We start from the raw sequence: 17,260 nt of genomic DNA, 5'->3' as shown, positions 1-17,260 counted from the left end.
ACCTTTCAAAAATCAATTTATCATAATGTTTGTGTTTCTACCTCAAAGTAAGTATAAACAAAAGAATAATGTACATGGAGACAAAGTTATTTGGTATCTAGAGCACTTTCCTAACTGAAAAGTAAAATCAACTCCTAATTTGGCTCTTACTAGCAACTGTTTATATCTTTAGTTTTGGCAACTCAGTGACCCAGCAACCAGGCCAGAAACTCAGATCCAGTTTTTCCTGTAGAAGTCCCTGATTAATTTTAACCCAAGATTCCCTGCTACCTGATTAAGTCATCAACTTTATGTAAGTGTCAAGAGCCCTGTTTCTTTCCTTTACACTACAATTCCTGTGGGTGAATATCATTCTGGCTAAAGGAAATAGGTTAGGATTTTCCTTTCATCTCATGGCAGTCCTTTAATTTTTGGAAATGTGCACTAAGCAACATTTCTGCATCCTGCCTGTCCACAAGAATGGATTTTTAAAACATGTAGAGCAACTTCAGTGGGCATGGAAGTCTGGGAGTAGTCAACACATCTGAAAATAAGACCCATCAAATCTGTATCTCACTGTGCTGTGACTTGCAAGAGCTCTTTCATTATATTGGCATACATTGTATAACATGCATCAGATGGAAGTTTTGTACCTTACTCAATCTGAAAGCTGTCATAGTATATTGCAGTCCATTCTATTTCTACATTTCTGAAGTAAAAGAATGAAGTACGACCAACCAGCCACTGCAGCATTGTGTTCTGGGCTGGAATTGCAAAGTTTAGCAAGATTCACTTCCTTGATCATCTTCCCCATTTTGTACGATCTAATGCCTTACTCTTTTTTTTTTTTAAATCAATCAATGGCATAAATTATCCCGTCAATCTCTACCAGCAGCAGTGGTACAAATACGACACCATGGTTTTCAAACATTTTCTGTCTGATGCAAATTATATGTTTGCTGAAAATGCATTTCTTCACTTTCAGTGATAACACTACGCAAATTACGAGTGATTCCAATGTATTCAGTTCCGCTCTCATGAGGTTCAAGGACAATTGGCTGAAGAATGAGAGATGGCTGATTTTTGCATGTTTTAATATTTTGTAATATAGAGCCTGACATAATTTGTTCACTTGCCTAAAAACAATCAGTTAGCCCTTTATAGTAAGTAGGTCAGTATTTTGAGTACAAACTCGGAGTGCTCTCTTTTTCTGTCTGTAAAACTGTTTTCTTATGATGTACAATAGGAGTAATACACATGTGGGGTTGACTTGTTTCTTACCATAGTGAGGAATTATTGCCCAAGCCATGGCAGAAGCATAGATGCCTCCAATCATCCAAAACATGCACAGCCAGCTTAAATGTTCTCCCCGCTTCTCTCGAGCAAGAACTTCAGAAAAATATGAGAACACTGTTGGAACAGCTCCACCAATCCTAAAAAGAGACACAAGGTACATGTTAAAAAGTCAGAGCAATAGCAAGCCTTAAAGTCTGAATAAATGTCGCTACTGTACCTGATCAGATCTTAAACTATAAGAGCCTTTGCCACAAAATAGCATTACCTATGTTGGTGTTTTCTTAATAACCTTGTCTCTTTAAAAAAAGGTCTTATTTACCATAGGCCTGACTGCAATGCATCTGAAAACTTTCAATGACACCCCACACTTTGGAACACAATTAAATGTATAGATTTTCATGAAAACAGTAAGTTCAATAAGTGGCAGATGAAATTAACTGTCAGTGAACCATGTTAGTGCTTGCAGAATTGTAACTCCCATTAAATTGTGTATTTGGCTTTTATTTTTATGCAAATCCATCTTATTATTATGGTAGTCTAGAACAGGACAAGATTCTCATGCAGCATGGAGAATTTCTTCTTTATTGTTTTTGCTAGAATTATTTGGAGTTGTGGTATAAGTAACAACTATTCTCATTTCATTTATTCCTCCCCATCCCTAGTCCCCAAGTCTTGGCTTCCTCTCTCCAACAAAGCATGGGAAAAAAGAATGTTGAAATTTGCAATATCCCTGATTAGTGCATGATGCTTAAAAAGAGTTTTGCAGTTACATTCTATATGACTTGCTAGTAACTTAGGCTGATTTGTCTCTTTTTTGGTCTATGAATATTGAATTTTTATTTTGGATGCAATGACACGTTGGCAACTCTTTGATGTAATGTAGCAATATATTTTGTTAGTACCCATATTGTTGGAAGACTCCTATGAAGTATTGTTACTGAATGAACAAATACTAATAAGAATGAAGTTTGAAAAGTACATCTGGTTAGTATGCCGTTAGCCTTCTTGGCTACAAGGACACACTGTTTACTCATATCCAGCCTTTCATCCACTATAACCCCTAGGTCCCTTTCCGTCATACTGCTGCTGAGCCAGTCGGTCCCCAGCCTATTTGCAGCATTAGGTTCAGAACTTTCATTATTCATCTTTGCTTTAGGCTAAACAGACAGCTTCCCATTTTAAAACTCCAAAATCTTCCATTGTGTTCTAGGACTCAAGATTTGTGCTTTCATTTTTCAATATTCAACACAATGTTTATGAGGTGTAAAGGAGTATTTTCATAACAATGAATCTCTCAGGGAATGTGGGATATACACTGTTAAACAACTTCAATCCACATGTGATAAAGTCACAAATAAATTTCAAGATAATGATAATGATAAATGTACATTTATGCTGCTAAAACTGATTGGGAGAAAGTAGGAAATTTATCACAAGAAATATTAGAGGGAATATAGGGGGGAAAAACCCAACCAAACAAAAAACATTTGTCCCATGAAATTTCAGTGGGTTCCAATATGGTTTACTTTAGAGATGTTAGGGTACTGCACTAAGTGGTTTTATGTCTCTAGGGTATTGTTCTTTTGTTGCTTCCTTCTAGGCACCAGTTGCAAAGAATCAACAATGGACTCTTACATATATTATAAATAGCTTCCAAGATTCACTGATGCATGCTAGTTCTTAAATTCTCTGCAAAATTCCTGCTACACAAATTCACGGCCCTGTAAAATACTGCTCATGGTACAGAGCTGGAAAGATAGTGTGAGATCTTTATCCCCACTTCAGTTCTTTCATGATGGGTAAAAAGGACAGAATGATGTAAAGGGGCCCTTCAAGTTCAGAACTGCACAGGGGTCGGAGAAGCATGGTGAAAAGCAAGTCAGAGATGAGACAGGAGCCCACAGTACTAGGGAGTTTCTGACCCTCTGCAGGATGCTGTTAACTTAAATAGGCCTTCAATTAAAGTCCTAAGAGGTGTTGAACATGCACTTAGGTTGACTACGTGTTCATGGTGTTCACCTTTCACTTGGGGATTTCTTTTGACAGTGTTTCTATTAGCCTATAGAAGAATTTATTTTACACCATACAGTTAACCTTCGAGTTATGTGGGTGTTGTGTTACTGCAACCCGCACATAACTCAAATTTTCCTGCAAGTTGAGGGGAGGTGGGAACCAGGTTCCCAGAGTGGCAGGGAACCAGGAGGCAGGGGGCAGCCTAGTTCTTGTCTCCCCGCTGCTTGTGGGACCTGTGAAACTGACCAGCATAGAGAATAGAGCTGGTCAGTTTCCCAGGTCCCGCAAGCAGCGGGGCAAGAAGAACCAGGCTGCCACTTGGTTCTCAATTCCCTGCTGCTTAGGGGACCTGAGAAACCGACCAGCCACGAGCCAGTCAGTTTCCCAGGTCCTGCAAGCAGCAGGGAGCCAGGAACCAGACAGCAGCCTGGCTCCTGGCTCCCCTCCCCTTGCAGAGCTGAAAAACTGATCAGGGCAGCAGCCTTGGTTAGTTTCCTGGCTCTGGAAGGCAAGGGGAGCCAGAAGAAAGGCTGCCGCCTTGTTCCCAGATCCCCACCACTCCAGAGACCACGAAACCACTCCTGTCAATTTCCCCACTCCCGTCAGTGGTGGCAGTTGCATTAACATGAGACACATGCAACTTGGTTGTCCATATCTCAAGGGTTTACTGTATTTGCATTGAAAATGAATTCTTGGCATAGCAATGTTTTTTTTTCCCGCTATGACTAATTCTATCCATTATGGAAGTTTGTGGTAACCTCTGGATATATTTAACTGGTATTTACATTTTCTGATCTCTCATCTACTAATCCTATCATCAAGTTTTTGGTTCTAAATTCAATTAATTAGAATCTAGATAGAAATGATTCTTCTTCCTTTTGCTTCAAAGTTCTTGTCCCTGAATAGAGAATCTAGTCTAAATCCACATATCACAGTTACCATGGTAGTAACTGTAACAAATTCAGATAGCCTGTGCTATGCTATATTAATAATGAAGTTCTATTTAGGGTTTGTATATAGCTTTTATGTTCAAAGCTCTTCATACACATTATCTAGTACAAAGGGACCATTCAGGCATATTTAGGTTCCATGACTACGAAATTCAAGATTCTGCAAGTAATCTCATTCCCAAATCTCCAAAGACTTGCAAGGTGTGGGATCTTAGAACAGTTCAATGCAGGAGAACATGCTCTTAGTATGGAAGTGGAACAAGTGCGTGTGCAAGGTTAGGGGAAAATGTCTGGATGTTCCCTAGTAAACAGAAGGAGGAAGGAACTTGCAATGAGCCATATTCTAGTCATGATACCAGAAGAGTGATCCTGACCGCTCACAAGCAGGTTAAGATATTACCATGATGCTCTCTGTAAGCATGAAGCTGCTCAAACACCTGTGATGAGGTCTATGAGCCCCAGATAAAGCACTGGTTGAAAGGAGTTAAAAACTCCCTGTATGCAGACAGAAGAGACAGTCTCACCCCGGCTCATAGATGAGAAATTAAGAGGGAGGAACAGGATGAGAAGGAGCAGAAGAATATGGGACTTCAAGAGAAAACCACTCTGCCAGTCTCCCAAATGACCTAGCACCCCCTAGAAGCACAAAGGAGGTAGGTGGGGAGAGAGACCCAATGGCTTTTTGGTTTGTTCATGTTGTATTTATATACTCTGTCTTTTTTGGTTTTTGGTTTTTTGTCTTGTTTTAATTTTATTTAAGCCAATGGTGCTCAGGTCAAGGCCCAATTCAGGCCACTTCAACTAAGGTTTTGCAAAACTTGGCGTCCACGACTGCTGAGAGATGGTACAGGAAGCAGGAGACTCATAATGCTGAACAGTGGGCAACTCATTAAAAACCCAAACGAACACCACAACCAATGGAAGAGTCCCACACATTAAAGGTGAATCAGCTCCTACAGTGGCTAGTTGATTCACAAGCATAACAGGAGCAGTGACAACAGCAATGGCTAGAGCCAATGTTGATACACTAACAACTACTACAATGTATGACTGACCTGCTGCCTCTGCAACACTGCTCAAAACATCCAGGAGCTGTGCCTACTGAAACGTGGGGAACATCCTTAGACCTGGTATTCCCCAAGATGATGATAGGTGATGAGCCCAAGTCCTTCCTGATAACCTTTGAGAGAGTAGTGTTGGTATCCCAATGGCCTCCCAAGCAGTGTTCCTCCTTGTGGAAGGTGGAGCTCAGACAGTGTAGCAGTGGACCCTGGCTGGTTGTCTACACAAGACTATGAACTCCTGAAGACAGCCATATTGGACTGGTAAGGCATTAATAAAGAGAGACTTACCATCAGCTCTTCTGTAACAAGAGATATCCCTAGAGGTCAAGCAATGAGCGGATGCTCTGAATCTGAAAGACTCTGGTGGTGCCAGCTAATGCTGGATGCTCAGATAGGACCCCAGGCAGTGGACTAGTTCATACAGATTCTCCCATTGGTAGGAGAAGACTGGGTCTGCCAAGACTGGCTGGAAACACTGAGGGAAGATAACCAACTCATGAAAGACCACCTGCCTATTCATGCTGCCTGGGAGCCCGCTAGCAAAGAGGCATCAGAGGCTACTACAAGTAACAAGGAAAAGAACTTCACCATGAGGAAAACACAGAACTAGGCCAGGTAAATCCCAAGAAGGCCCTAAAACCCATCTCAGTGTCAGAAAGAGCCCACAATAAGCATTTGTCTTAGAGTGTATTAACAGAAGTCCCCCAGGATGACAGACACTCCCAAACACACAACAAAATCATCGTTGTCTCTTTGCCCAGCACAGGACCACCCCAAACCTTTGTAAGATTACAACAACCCAAGATACATGGAGATAGAAGCCTGAGGGCCAAGGATTTGTATCTTATTTATGGTGTGTTTATGATTATCTTCTAGTTGCTTCAATTTATACCCTCTGTTGCTTGGATCAATGACCAACTCAAGTGGGGTTTTGAACAAAGTAGTAAAATATTGAAGCATGGGCCGTTTACATGGTTTTGATATGTCAACCTGCTCTTAGCAGACCAGATTACACCATATGACCTAAAATCCCTGTATAATGGAAGGTTTGGAAGCATTATCTGACTTGGTCTTGGTAATATGTGACTATTATACCTGGAGTTTTTACTACTACCAAGAGATCATATAGAGACTTGTTGTAAGAACTCTTAGAGCCATGTGGTACAAAACTATTTTTTAAGGTAAGAAACTGAAATACAGAAGAATAAGCTTTGGAAAAATGCAGTTTTCTGCCTCTTGCTTGATGAGATCAAGCTGACATTTTCCCAGAAAAACGAACAGGCAATACTGTTCCACTTGTAAACATTATGCTCTCTTTGCACAGAATCAGCAACCATATGAAGTGCAAAGCAATGGAGAATCAATTCTGACACTTCACATTTGTCACCTGGTTCTGTTGGGCTGTGGTCGCTTCATAAAAACTGGTGCTATGCTTCACCATTTATTGTACACTAGGAATTAATCATAATGAACTAAAACTCAAGGTTCACAAACGGCTGTATGAAACGTTGTATGTGGTGCAGTGCGGCTACATGCTGGGCTAAGTTTTACTGTTGCCTTGGTGCAACTCCCTAACTTCACTGAGTTATTAGAGATCTTTGCTGGGGAAACAGAAAAAAAATTGACCCACAGTAATTTTATATTAAAATTAACAGGGGAGCACACTGACTTGCCATGACCTTGGGCAAGGCGTGGAGGGTGGGGACCTAGCTTCATCCTCCTGGAAGGAGCAGGACCTCTTGCATAAGAGACAGGGATGGGGGAAATCAACCTTCAGTACTGCCTGAAGCATGCAGCATGGTGCTCCAGAGGTGACTTAAAAAGCCCAGGATTCTGACTGCTGCTGTGGTAGCAGCAGTGGGAGCCAGGAATCCCAGGTCCTTTCAAATCACCAGGCCTTAGGGTTGTAGTCTCCTTTGCCCTCCTGCCTCCACCCTCTTTTGGCGGGTCTGAAAATTGAAAATTATGTGTTAAAGGCAGTCTGCTTTTAGTCACTATTAGCCACTAGGTGAAGTTATTCAAAACAGGTGTGAAACTTTGACTACCATGGCAGTTTGACTACCAGTGGAAGTTTTGTTATTGACTTGAATGGGACCAGCATTTTACCCTGCATTTTACAAGGATTACAACCACCATTTCCCACAGGATACAATATAAAATCTCCTTCACACAATTAACTAGCTAAACCAGGTATGCTCTGTGCCCTTGCTAAATTTATGAGTTATGTGGTTAATCCTCATTTATAAAATAAACAGACACAAAAATGCATTTCACTCCAATATTGTATTTTTTCTGTACTGAACTGCAAAGGCTTGACCATACCTTAAAAACACTAGTTATTCTGACAGAGTGGACTAACTTAAATCATGAGTGAAATCACCTGATTTTAAAAAAATCTATTTAAATACGAGTGGGGCTTCATAAAACCAGTTTGAAAAATTGTGCAATTTATTGCAATTTCAGATTAAAATTTATAATGAATTTATAAATGCTTTTAAAATGCTTCCACTACTAGGGCACCTTATTTGAAGCTTACAAAATTACTGTAGGCAAAGAACAACATATCAAAAAGACTTTCATTCTAAAAATACTTCAGAAGGTTCATAGCATCAGGGGCTAAAACCTAAATGTGTATTTTTATTAAAAACTTCTCATAGTCAGATAAAATCTTTATGACTTCAACACAAAATCACTTCAGCTTTATTATTGGAAAATTATTTACATTTTCACTACATTAACAAAGTTACTGTGAACTCTCAAAACACACAAATTAAAGTTTTCAAGAATTTGAGCCTAAACTCATATTTCAACACTTACAAGTGTGATTTATCATTTACTTCAAACATCAGATCCTAATGGAGGATAGCTTGCCTGAAGCACACCAGCTTTCTTGGCTAGCGGCAGATCAATATAAAAATAAGGGCTTAGACCCTGAGGTTGATGCTGTACTCTGTGGCAGGCCAGTGATACGAGCAAGGAAAGGAGTTTCAGCTCACACCTCAGGTTACTGAGGCAGTACTTTGCTTTTTTTTGCACTCTTCCCACGTGTAGTGCTTAGAAGACCAGCTGGAAAGAAATGAAAGCATGCACTGCTCTAATACTGCTGGGAGGAAATGAAGACATATTATCAAGACTAAGATCATCATGCGTAAGAATAAGGGAGTCTTCTGCCCGCCCAGATATAATAGATTATGTTTTTCCTGCATGCAGTGGTGTGAGAGCTCTTCATTAGTGATGAGTTCAGAAGTACTCCAACTATGGACTGACCTGACAAGGTAGAGCCATGCTTTTCTGACCAAAGGAGACTTCACAACTGTTAACTCTTCAAAGCATTTTCCTCTGCCAAAGCCTAACTTATAGTCATGGCTCTTCTTCAGTCACATGCTGATCTCAGCCAGGCACTTCTCAGTTAATAAAATGATAGGCAAGTCACTATTTGGACATATATACATAAAACTCCTCTCTAACTGCTGTCTTAGACTACCAATGTCCCTTGTAGTACCAATATCCTTCAGAATGTTCCAAGGAGAGCTGGGAGATCACATGGACCTGACTCTTTCTCTACCTTCTAAAACACACTGAAGACATTTAAAATACTTTGATCGCTTTTCCCACTTGCCACTCACACACAGTTATTTCATCTCTTAATGGGAGGAGTGGTCTGTGTGAGAGCAAATGAAAGGGAAGCTGCTCCATAAAATAATTGCTTTATTAGTTTACAATCCAGTGACCTGAAGAAGTCGGTCTTACCCACGAAAGCTCATGGCCTATTAAATTTGTTAAGCTTTAAGCTGCCATAGGACCGCTTGTTGTTTGTTCTACCAAGACCTAGTTCACCATATGCAAATGTTTAGGAAGACTTGGTCTTGAGAATTAGCACTTCAGACTTGTGTGTCAGAGCATTTTTAGTCTTGGTAACAAAATATCAAGGCACTTTATAAAAATTCTTACTTTTAAGAAAATAAGGATTTGTGATGGCTTTCCTCCTTATAGTACAGATGGATGAAAGAAGATAAACAGATTCTTTCCACCCTATAAAATCATGTAAATAAAGAACAATGAAAATAAGTAGTTTCCATTGCATTTTTCATTATGTCTCCCTCTGACGCTAGATGCCCAAAGCTTTGGGTTGTAAAACCAAAGAAACCCCTCCTGATTTCACAGAGATGTTTGCTTGGCAATGAGCTTCCACCTTCAATTTGTTATGTTAACTGCCCACCACCACTGAATTATTTCCTGTCTATCTGGATATCACAGGGCTTTCTATCGTGTACAGCAGCTTAGTAGATGTGCATGGTGAGCTCTAAGATGGATAATGCAAACTCCTCCTTTGGAATCTTGCTCCTAGGAAATTTCATTAAAGTAGGCGTGCCCTTATTAAAAGTACTACATACGCACTGCAGCTCTGCCTCACAAATTAAGAATGTTACATGTTTCCCATTTGGATAAGTGCTAGATATAATGGGCTAAATTCATTCAGTGGGCTTACAGCAAGGATGAAAGTAGTCCAAAATGTAAGGAATTTTTTTAAAGGCATCCTGTTGTTTTACCTATCTTCCGCCCAAAAGAAGCTCAACTGCTTCTTAGATTTATCCTGAAAAGGTGTCTCTCATGCCTGTCACCCAACTTCTCAACTCCATTAGAATGCTGTTTAAACTAGAAATATAGAATACTCATATTAAGACAGCAAAATCGAAGAGAACTGTTACTTTCTGGAGAATATTTAAAAATAACGTATTATGTCTTAGTTTTCATCAAAAGAAAATGCAATTGTTGACCTCAAAAGAAAATCCATCATATTGACTACAAGTTTAGAGGAACAGTGATTTATTTACATTTTTATGTTTGAATCTGTAGTTTTTATAAGTGAAGAACAACGAAAAAATTAGCCAATAGATGGTAGGAAAGGTGGCTTTCTGAAAATAAACAGTAAACTAAGGCACATCTCTCATTTTGCTGCATTTAAAAAGTTATAAATGTCATCTAATCTACCTGCAGGCTGTAATTTGCTGCAACAGATTTTGGCAACACACACACTGACAGCTGAGCTGCAAACAACACTTATGCTGAGCCATCAGGAAAGTAGTTTTAGAAAGTATCTTGTGTTTGTTTGCAGATTTACTTGCCAAAGGAGCTTAAAATGCAGAGGCATATCAGGAATAAACAGATAAATAGGAAAAACACCCAAGATTAAAAGGCATAAGGCAGTAAAATGCTCTGACTGAAATATCCAGTCTTTTCTGCGTATAAATAGGACCAGAGCCAGACACTGAAAGTTCAGGAGAGATTGTGTCAGACTGCATTTGCTACATTCATCTTGTTACCTGTGGTCAGCTAAGATGTTACATCACAGAGGGTGAAAGGTACAACAGCTATTATGCTGCTGCTTGATTTGGATCAACCCAATTTTTGTCCAGCTTTTGCTACTTCACTGTCTAATTGCAACTGACGCTTCCCCTTCCTACCAGGGTCCTCTTTTTTTGCCTGGTTTCTACAGACTGATGCCAGTCACCAACTGCCATCCAGTCTTAGAAAAGACTTCCCCCCATCAGGAATCTGGTAATATCGGTAAACGAGCAGGCAGTCCTCCATAATTCCTCATACAGGATTAACACATATTTCAGAATGGTATCACCACTGTCATCTGATCTCATTTAATATATTACACAACACCTTCTAGATACAGATTGAAACAAGTGTGTTAGGTACAGTGGGTTTGTGAGGCCTGACAGGAGTTACTGATGCAGAACAATGAAGTACCAATGAGCCTCTCTGTCACACCTTCCTAGACCTTTTAGACCACATTTGGGTGCAGACTCTTACCAAGTTCTGATCTGTACCAGTGGGGGAGCCACGCTTATGGAAAATGATGACACAAGAAGAAATAACTTCACATGTTGCCCAGAATTTCTTCATTTTTTCGTCACCTCAAGCTCATTTCTCAGGTGCTCCTCTCTCTGAGGGAGATGATCATTCTGCAGCAATATCTTTGTGATATTTATGCTGTCTTATGGTCATTCCTGGTTTTGTAATGCAATTAAACATGTATCAACCTTTTTTTCTCCTGGAGTCCAGTCTGCTTTGAAATGGCAAAACTTGTTATGCAGTAAAGTTTTGAAAAGTGACTGTGACTTTGGTGCCTAAGTCCTGTTCTCAGAAGTCATTTAGATACTTAGTCTTACGGACAATCAATTAGACATAGCTATCTAAGTCCATTTTGAAAATGGTATTTGCATGCTTTTGAAAATTTTACTCAAAGCCGAATCACTATCTGCTCTGTTAACTTTTCGATTAAAAGCTTTTGGTTCACCATCCAGTTTTTCAGTTTGTTAACAATAGATGATGTAATCGACAGCTCTTGTCTGAATGGTTTCTTGTTTGTTTAGTTGTATTTAGACTGCAGGAAACTCTGCCATCTGATACAGAAGTCTTCATAAGAACTCTTATCACAGGTTGGCATTCCTGTCCTACTTTCTCCTCCTGCTTCTACATTCTTTGTACTATTAAAACACCAGTTTAAATGGCATACACTTGTAACATTTCTTTTACAACATTAATGCAATATAATAATTTAAGAACACAGTTGTCTAAGATAATGTTCTGCCCATTTAAGAAATTATTCTGACACCTTTCTCAAAATAACATCTTGGGGTGGGAGGTAGTCAGATTTTAAAACATATAAATCACTCAATTTTTAATTAACGATTCTCATTCTTTCTATAGGGGTGTATAGTTCACACAGGAATGTATCTGCAATAAAGTTCTTTCCCAAGCTTTTTTTTTAAAAAAAACAAAACAAAACACTTATTTGATTGTTTCCCATGGGAAGAGGGAGCTGGTACCTTCCATTAGTGCCAGCCAAAGATCCCTGAAGAAGGTACAAAAGGCATGGAGCTGAATGGATAAATTATCTTTCTTTCCAAAACCCATTTGACTGAAGTAACTCCTCTCTCCACGTTACTTATGAGAACTGAGGAAAGAGATATGTATTTGAGACTTGAGTCAAGGCCCATGACAAGTTTGCGGCCTCATTCACATGGTTTCAAAGCTGGGACTCAACCTTTTTTTTTTAAATTAAAGGTTCCCCTACCCCATTCCTTAAAGCACAAACAACAAGTAGCCTTGTAGCACCTTGGAGACTAACAAATTTATTGTGTCATGAGCTTTCGTAGATAAGACCAACCTCTTCACTTGATTCCTTAGAGAGCAGTAAAAGAACATCTGGAAGTTCTTCCCATAATAGGTCAGTACAACAGAGCACCGCCTTTTTCTTGTATGATGGACGAGACATTCTCAAGAAAGGCAAAATTTCCCCTTCACAGATAGACCATCTTCCCCTCCTCCAACTGTAAAGTTCTGGCCCCTTAGAAAGTAGCATTTTCATGTTAATTTGTACATGCTGAAATAAATCAGAACTTTTAAAATGCAGCCTTCTCATGGTTACTGTCATTGCTACTGAAATAGCTGCTGTATCTTGAGGCACTGTAAACATCCTTGATGAAGCGTTTCCCTGGCTTTCAGATGTAATGGTTATGGTCTCTTAAATCTTCAAGCAGATGATTCATCAAAGATGCCAGCTTGTTTCACTTGGCATAGCCATATCTTGCAAAGGGATCCTAATAATTAGCCACTCTCAGTTGTAGAGTTGCAGACAAATAGGCCTGCCTATTGTCAGGATCCTAGGAGAAGGTAATAAGGACCAGTGGCAGGAGCTTAGGATCCCAGAACTGAAGACAGAGACAAAGTCAGCACGGGGGGGGGGGGGGTGTCAAGAGTCAAGCTAGTGTCCGAAATTAAGCCAAGGGTCAGAGACAGAGTCAATATCACGTTATAAAGTCCATGTTATAAAGTCCATGTTGGAGTTCTAGTGATCAATCAGAAGTCAGACCAAAATTCAAGACAATGTTACGTGGACTCTCCTGGCACACTCCAAAGGAACAGGGAGCCAATTAGAGATCATTAAAACTACTGTTGGTCAGATCACTTGTGATGGAACATCCCATGGTGCTACACAGGAATGTATCTACTCCTTTCCTAGCTAACAAAGGGATTTCTCTGATTGTTCCCCCATAGGAATAGGGAGTTGGTATCTTTCATCTATGCCAACCAAGGATCCCTGAAGAAGGTGCATGAGAGAACTCTGTAGATATGGGTCACAGGGAGAAGCCAGGTTACAGATGCTGCTGGGTGACAGTCTGAGGCTGCTAGCTGCCTCGCAGGACTCTAGCCTTAGGTTCATGTTTATGCCTAGCACAGAAAAACCAACTTCTCACATACTTATCATGAGGGATGGATTTGTGGGTTTGGCATGCACTGGTTACCTCACAAGCCACAGCCACAATTAAAGACTTCAGAGCAGGGTTGCAGTGGAAAGGCTCTGGTTCCACCATTCCTTCTGGAAGTTCATATAGGGTCATCCAGAGGTCACCAGCCAGTCCAATGAATCCTTTGCCATTTGCTCTCCAGAGGCACTCAAAGATTTCTAAGGGAAGCCTATTCCTTACTTTCCTGAAGTTCCACAGATTTAGATCAGGAGGCAGATGAGACTGTTTTGTGGTGCCTTGAAAGTGAATGGAAGAGATGTATATTCTGTGGCAGGATAGTCCTTGGTCTTGCCAGAAAGCTTTTTACAAGGTGTTGGTGTCCTAGGCTGACTGGCTCCCAGTGGCTGTAACCTCCATACAGCATAGATAACAAAAGCATAAAGATTCCATTAAACTTAGGGGATATATGCAAAACTTCCAATCTCCACCATCTTTCCAAAAGCAGAAGTCAGAACTGAGGGAGCAAGCTGGATAACTCTGAATTGCTTATGCAGGGATACAAGTGGCCTGAAGTGAAAATCTAAGTGGCATTGTGGGGGAATTTTACTCTTTGTGTGGCTAGTGCTTATTGACGTACTGGACAAACTCTTGTACTCCCAAGTGGAGCGTAGTTCATCTACAAGTCTCCTCCACTTCACTCTGTCTTAGGACAAAACTTCTAGCTGACTCCATGAGAACCCCAGTTGTTGTCCTTCATTCTCAGCAGATCTTCTCCATGTTGTCCGAGGTCTTCCTCTTTTACACTTTCCTTGTGGGTTCCATTGGAGAGCTTGACGGACTATGCTGGATGATGGTTTTCTGAGAGAGTGGCCTAGCCATCCCCATTTTCTTTTCTTGATTTGAAACGTTAAGTGGTTCATGTCCTGCTCTGTTCCAAAACCCCTCATTTGTGGCAAAGTCTTACCATTTGATGTGAAGGATGTACCCCAGGTATCTGTTTATGAATGTCTGTAGCTTGTGATTTGAAGACTTTTTAGTACACCAGGTCTCGCATCCATACAAGAGTGCACACTTCACATTTATGTTGAAGATCTGCACTTTTGTCTTCGCATATATTATCTGTGAACTCCTTATGGGATGAAGAGTCTTGAATATAGATGTTGCTTTCCCTATCCTGGCACTAATATATTTGTCTGTTCCTCTGTCTCTGCCCATAATACTTTCCAAGCTGGTGAGTGCTTATTAGAGATGCCAAATTGTTAGTGCTAGATAGTAAAGTCCTTATGTATTGACAAAAGTAGAGGAAGGACACAGGCAGAGTACAGAAACTATCCTTACTACTCCAACGCTGACAAGGTTTAAAATTAGAGCCTAAGAGGTCTTACTATCAATCTCTTAAACTATCCTGTCCACATCAAAAATTATTCTGACAAAAAGAAAATGAATTGAAACAAACAGAGTCCCAAATACGCCTCTCAAGTAGCATCCACGATATGGGGCAAATGCCACTGAAGGTTTGCTGAAAGCAAAAACTATGAATTGCTATTAATATTTTGTTCTTACATAGCACCATACGTATGAGAGTCTCAAAATGCTTCAAACAAGCATTAATGAAGTCTCTCTTCACCCCTTTGAGATATTTTATGTTGAGATAGGAAAACTGAGACATGGACATTTCTAGCTGTCTGAGTTCACAAAAGAAGTCTGAGCAAACCAGGCTGAAACCATTTCTTCCAGTTTCTAGTCCCATAGAAGAGCCAAAAGACAAAGGAAGGAAGGATTGATAGGACTTCTAGGGCTATCCACTTACATGCACTGTGTAATTCTCCAGCTGCTGAAACAAGACTATAAATCTAATGTGCACTTCCATCTATGACAAAACATACAGTAAGATTCATAAACACAGAAAAATTAAAGAAATAAAAGAAAGCAGAAGAGCTTACCCAAATCCAGAAAACAAACGACAGAAGAGAAAGAAGCCATAGCCCTGGACAAATGACGACAGGAAGGCAAAGAATCCATTGACAGACATGCATATCAGAAGAGACTGCCTCCTTCCCACCTTGTCTGCCAAGCCTCCCCAGAAGAATGCCCCCAACATCATCCCAAGGTACACTATGCTACCTGCAACACAAAAAACAAGTTGTTACTTTGTGAGCTATACAACTGATGCCAAATGACCCACAATCAACCTTAAACCTACTATAGTATTTTTCTGGCAAACCTTTTAATTTGTGAAATTACCCAACAAGAAGTAATTTCATCCCTAATCTGTGTATGAGTGAGTTAGGTGTGCAAATCTGCACATTCACATGTGGAACCATAGGCATTCATTCTATTGCGTCTGACTAGTTTGTTAGAGATAAAGTGAGGTACTATATATTATTTAATTGGGTGCCTCTAGCTATAAAAAGTGGAAAAAGGTTCAATTATCTCAAAGTAGCACACTGCATTCATGATAGTACTACAAAAATTGAATCTACCCTACCGAACTGTATTGTTTGAAACCTATTAAAACAAACATCAATGTATGGGGTTATTAGCCATCAGTTGTTATTACAAACAAGTTGTGCTTAGTCTAAAGGAAATGAGTTAAGAACAAATAAATGCTAGTTATCAGAGTGAAACAGTACAGAAGAACTCCAACTTGGTTGTTTGTCTTTTTCATTACAGAACAGCCTGTGCTTTCCTTAAATAGGTATTGTACCGAACAGAAGGCAACATTTGAGCAACTGTGCTTTAAAGGAACTTTATAACCTGGCCAATCACATTAAAAAGACACAGTGAAAAATTCTTTGTAGATATTATAGTAAAGTGATGCTGTTTTAAATTTACAGACAAAAAATTGGCCCATTCAAACTTATTAATAAATTCACTTCAAACTAGAGAAAGAGAGCACTGTCAGTATAAAAATAATATTTAAAAATAAGGTATACTTACATTACTATCATCTTCTTAGAGTATAAAAACTGACAGGTTAATGGTGAAGCTTTCCTAGATCTGCTGGCAATGTTCCTATTAATGCAGCCGAATGTTCCCCAGTTAGCCACATTTTTAAATCACATCCAGCTTCTTACCCACTGTAATCCCTAGATACTTTTCTGCAGAACTGCTGCTTAGCCAGTCAGTCCCCAACCTATAGCAGTGTTTGGGATAGTTATGTCCTAAGTGCAGGACTTTGTCCTTGTTAAACCTTATCAGATTTCTTTTGGTTCACTCTTCCAATTTGTCTAGGTCACTCTGAACCTTATTCCCACCCTTCAGCATATCTACCTGTCTGCCTAGCATAGTGTCATCTGTGAACGTGCTAAGGGTGCAATCCATTTTCCCCTCATCCAGGTCATTTATGAAGATGTTTAACAAAACTGGCCTCAGGACCATGTACTGGGGTACTCTACTTGCCATCTATTGCCAACCAGACATGGAGCCGTTGATCACAACCCATTGAGTCTGATGATCTAACCAGCTTTCTATCCACCTTTCAATACATTTATCCAATCCATACTGGTTTAACTTGCTGGCCAGAACACAGAGAGAGACAATACCAAAAGCTTTTCTAAAAAGTCCAGGTATAGCACATCCACCACCTTCCCCATATTCACAGGGATATGTTATGAAAGACAATCAGGTCGGTGAGGCGTGATTTGTCTTTGGTGAATCCATGTTGACTATTCCCAATCACTTTCATGTCTTC

At 39.9% G+C, this 17,260-nt stretch overlaps 1 protein-coding gene across 1 annotated transcript in view; it reads right to left on the bottom strand.

Moving 5' to 3' along the window:
* SV2C (synaptic vesicle glycoprotein 2C) overlaps positions 1-17,260 on the bottom strand; it is a 134,333-nt gene that overhangs the window by 66,942 nt on the left and 50,131 nt on the right. The window contains exons 2-3 of the mRNA XM_074994240.1: positions 15,510-15,690; positions 1,261-1,412 (exon numbers count right to left, since the gene is read on the bottom strand). Of these exons, the coding sequence (XP_074850341.1) occupies positions 1,261-1,412; positions 15,510-15,690 (333 nt within the window). The remainder of the gene's footprint in view (positions 1-1,260; positions 1,413-15,509; positions 15,691-17,260) is intronic.

Source organism: Carettochelys insculpta, chromosome 5 (assembly GCF_033958435.1).
Source record: "Carettochelys insculpta isolate YL-2023 chromosome 5, ASM3395843v1, whole genome shotgun sequence".
Classification (NCBI taxonomy): Eukaryota; Metazoa; Chordata; order Testudines; family Carettochelyidae; genus Carettochelys; species Carettochelys insculpta.
This window is presented reverse-complemented; position numbering and strand designations above follow the sequence as displayed.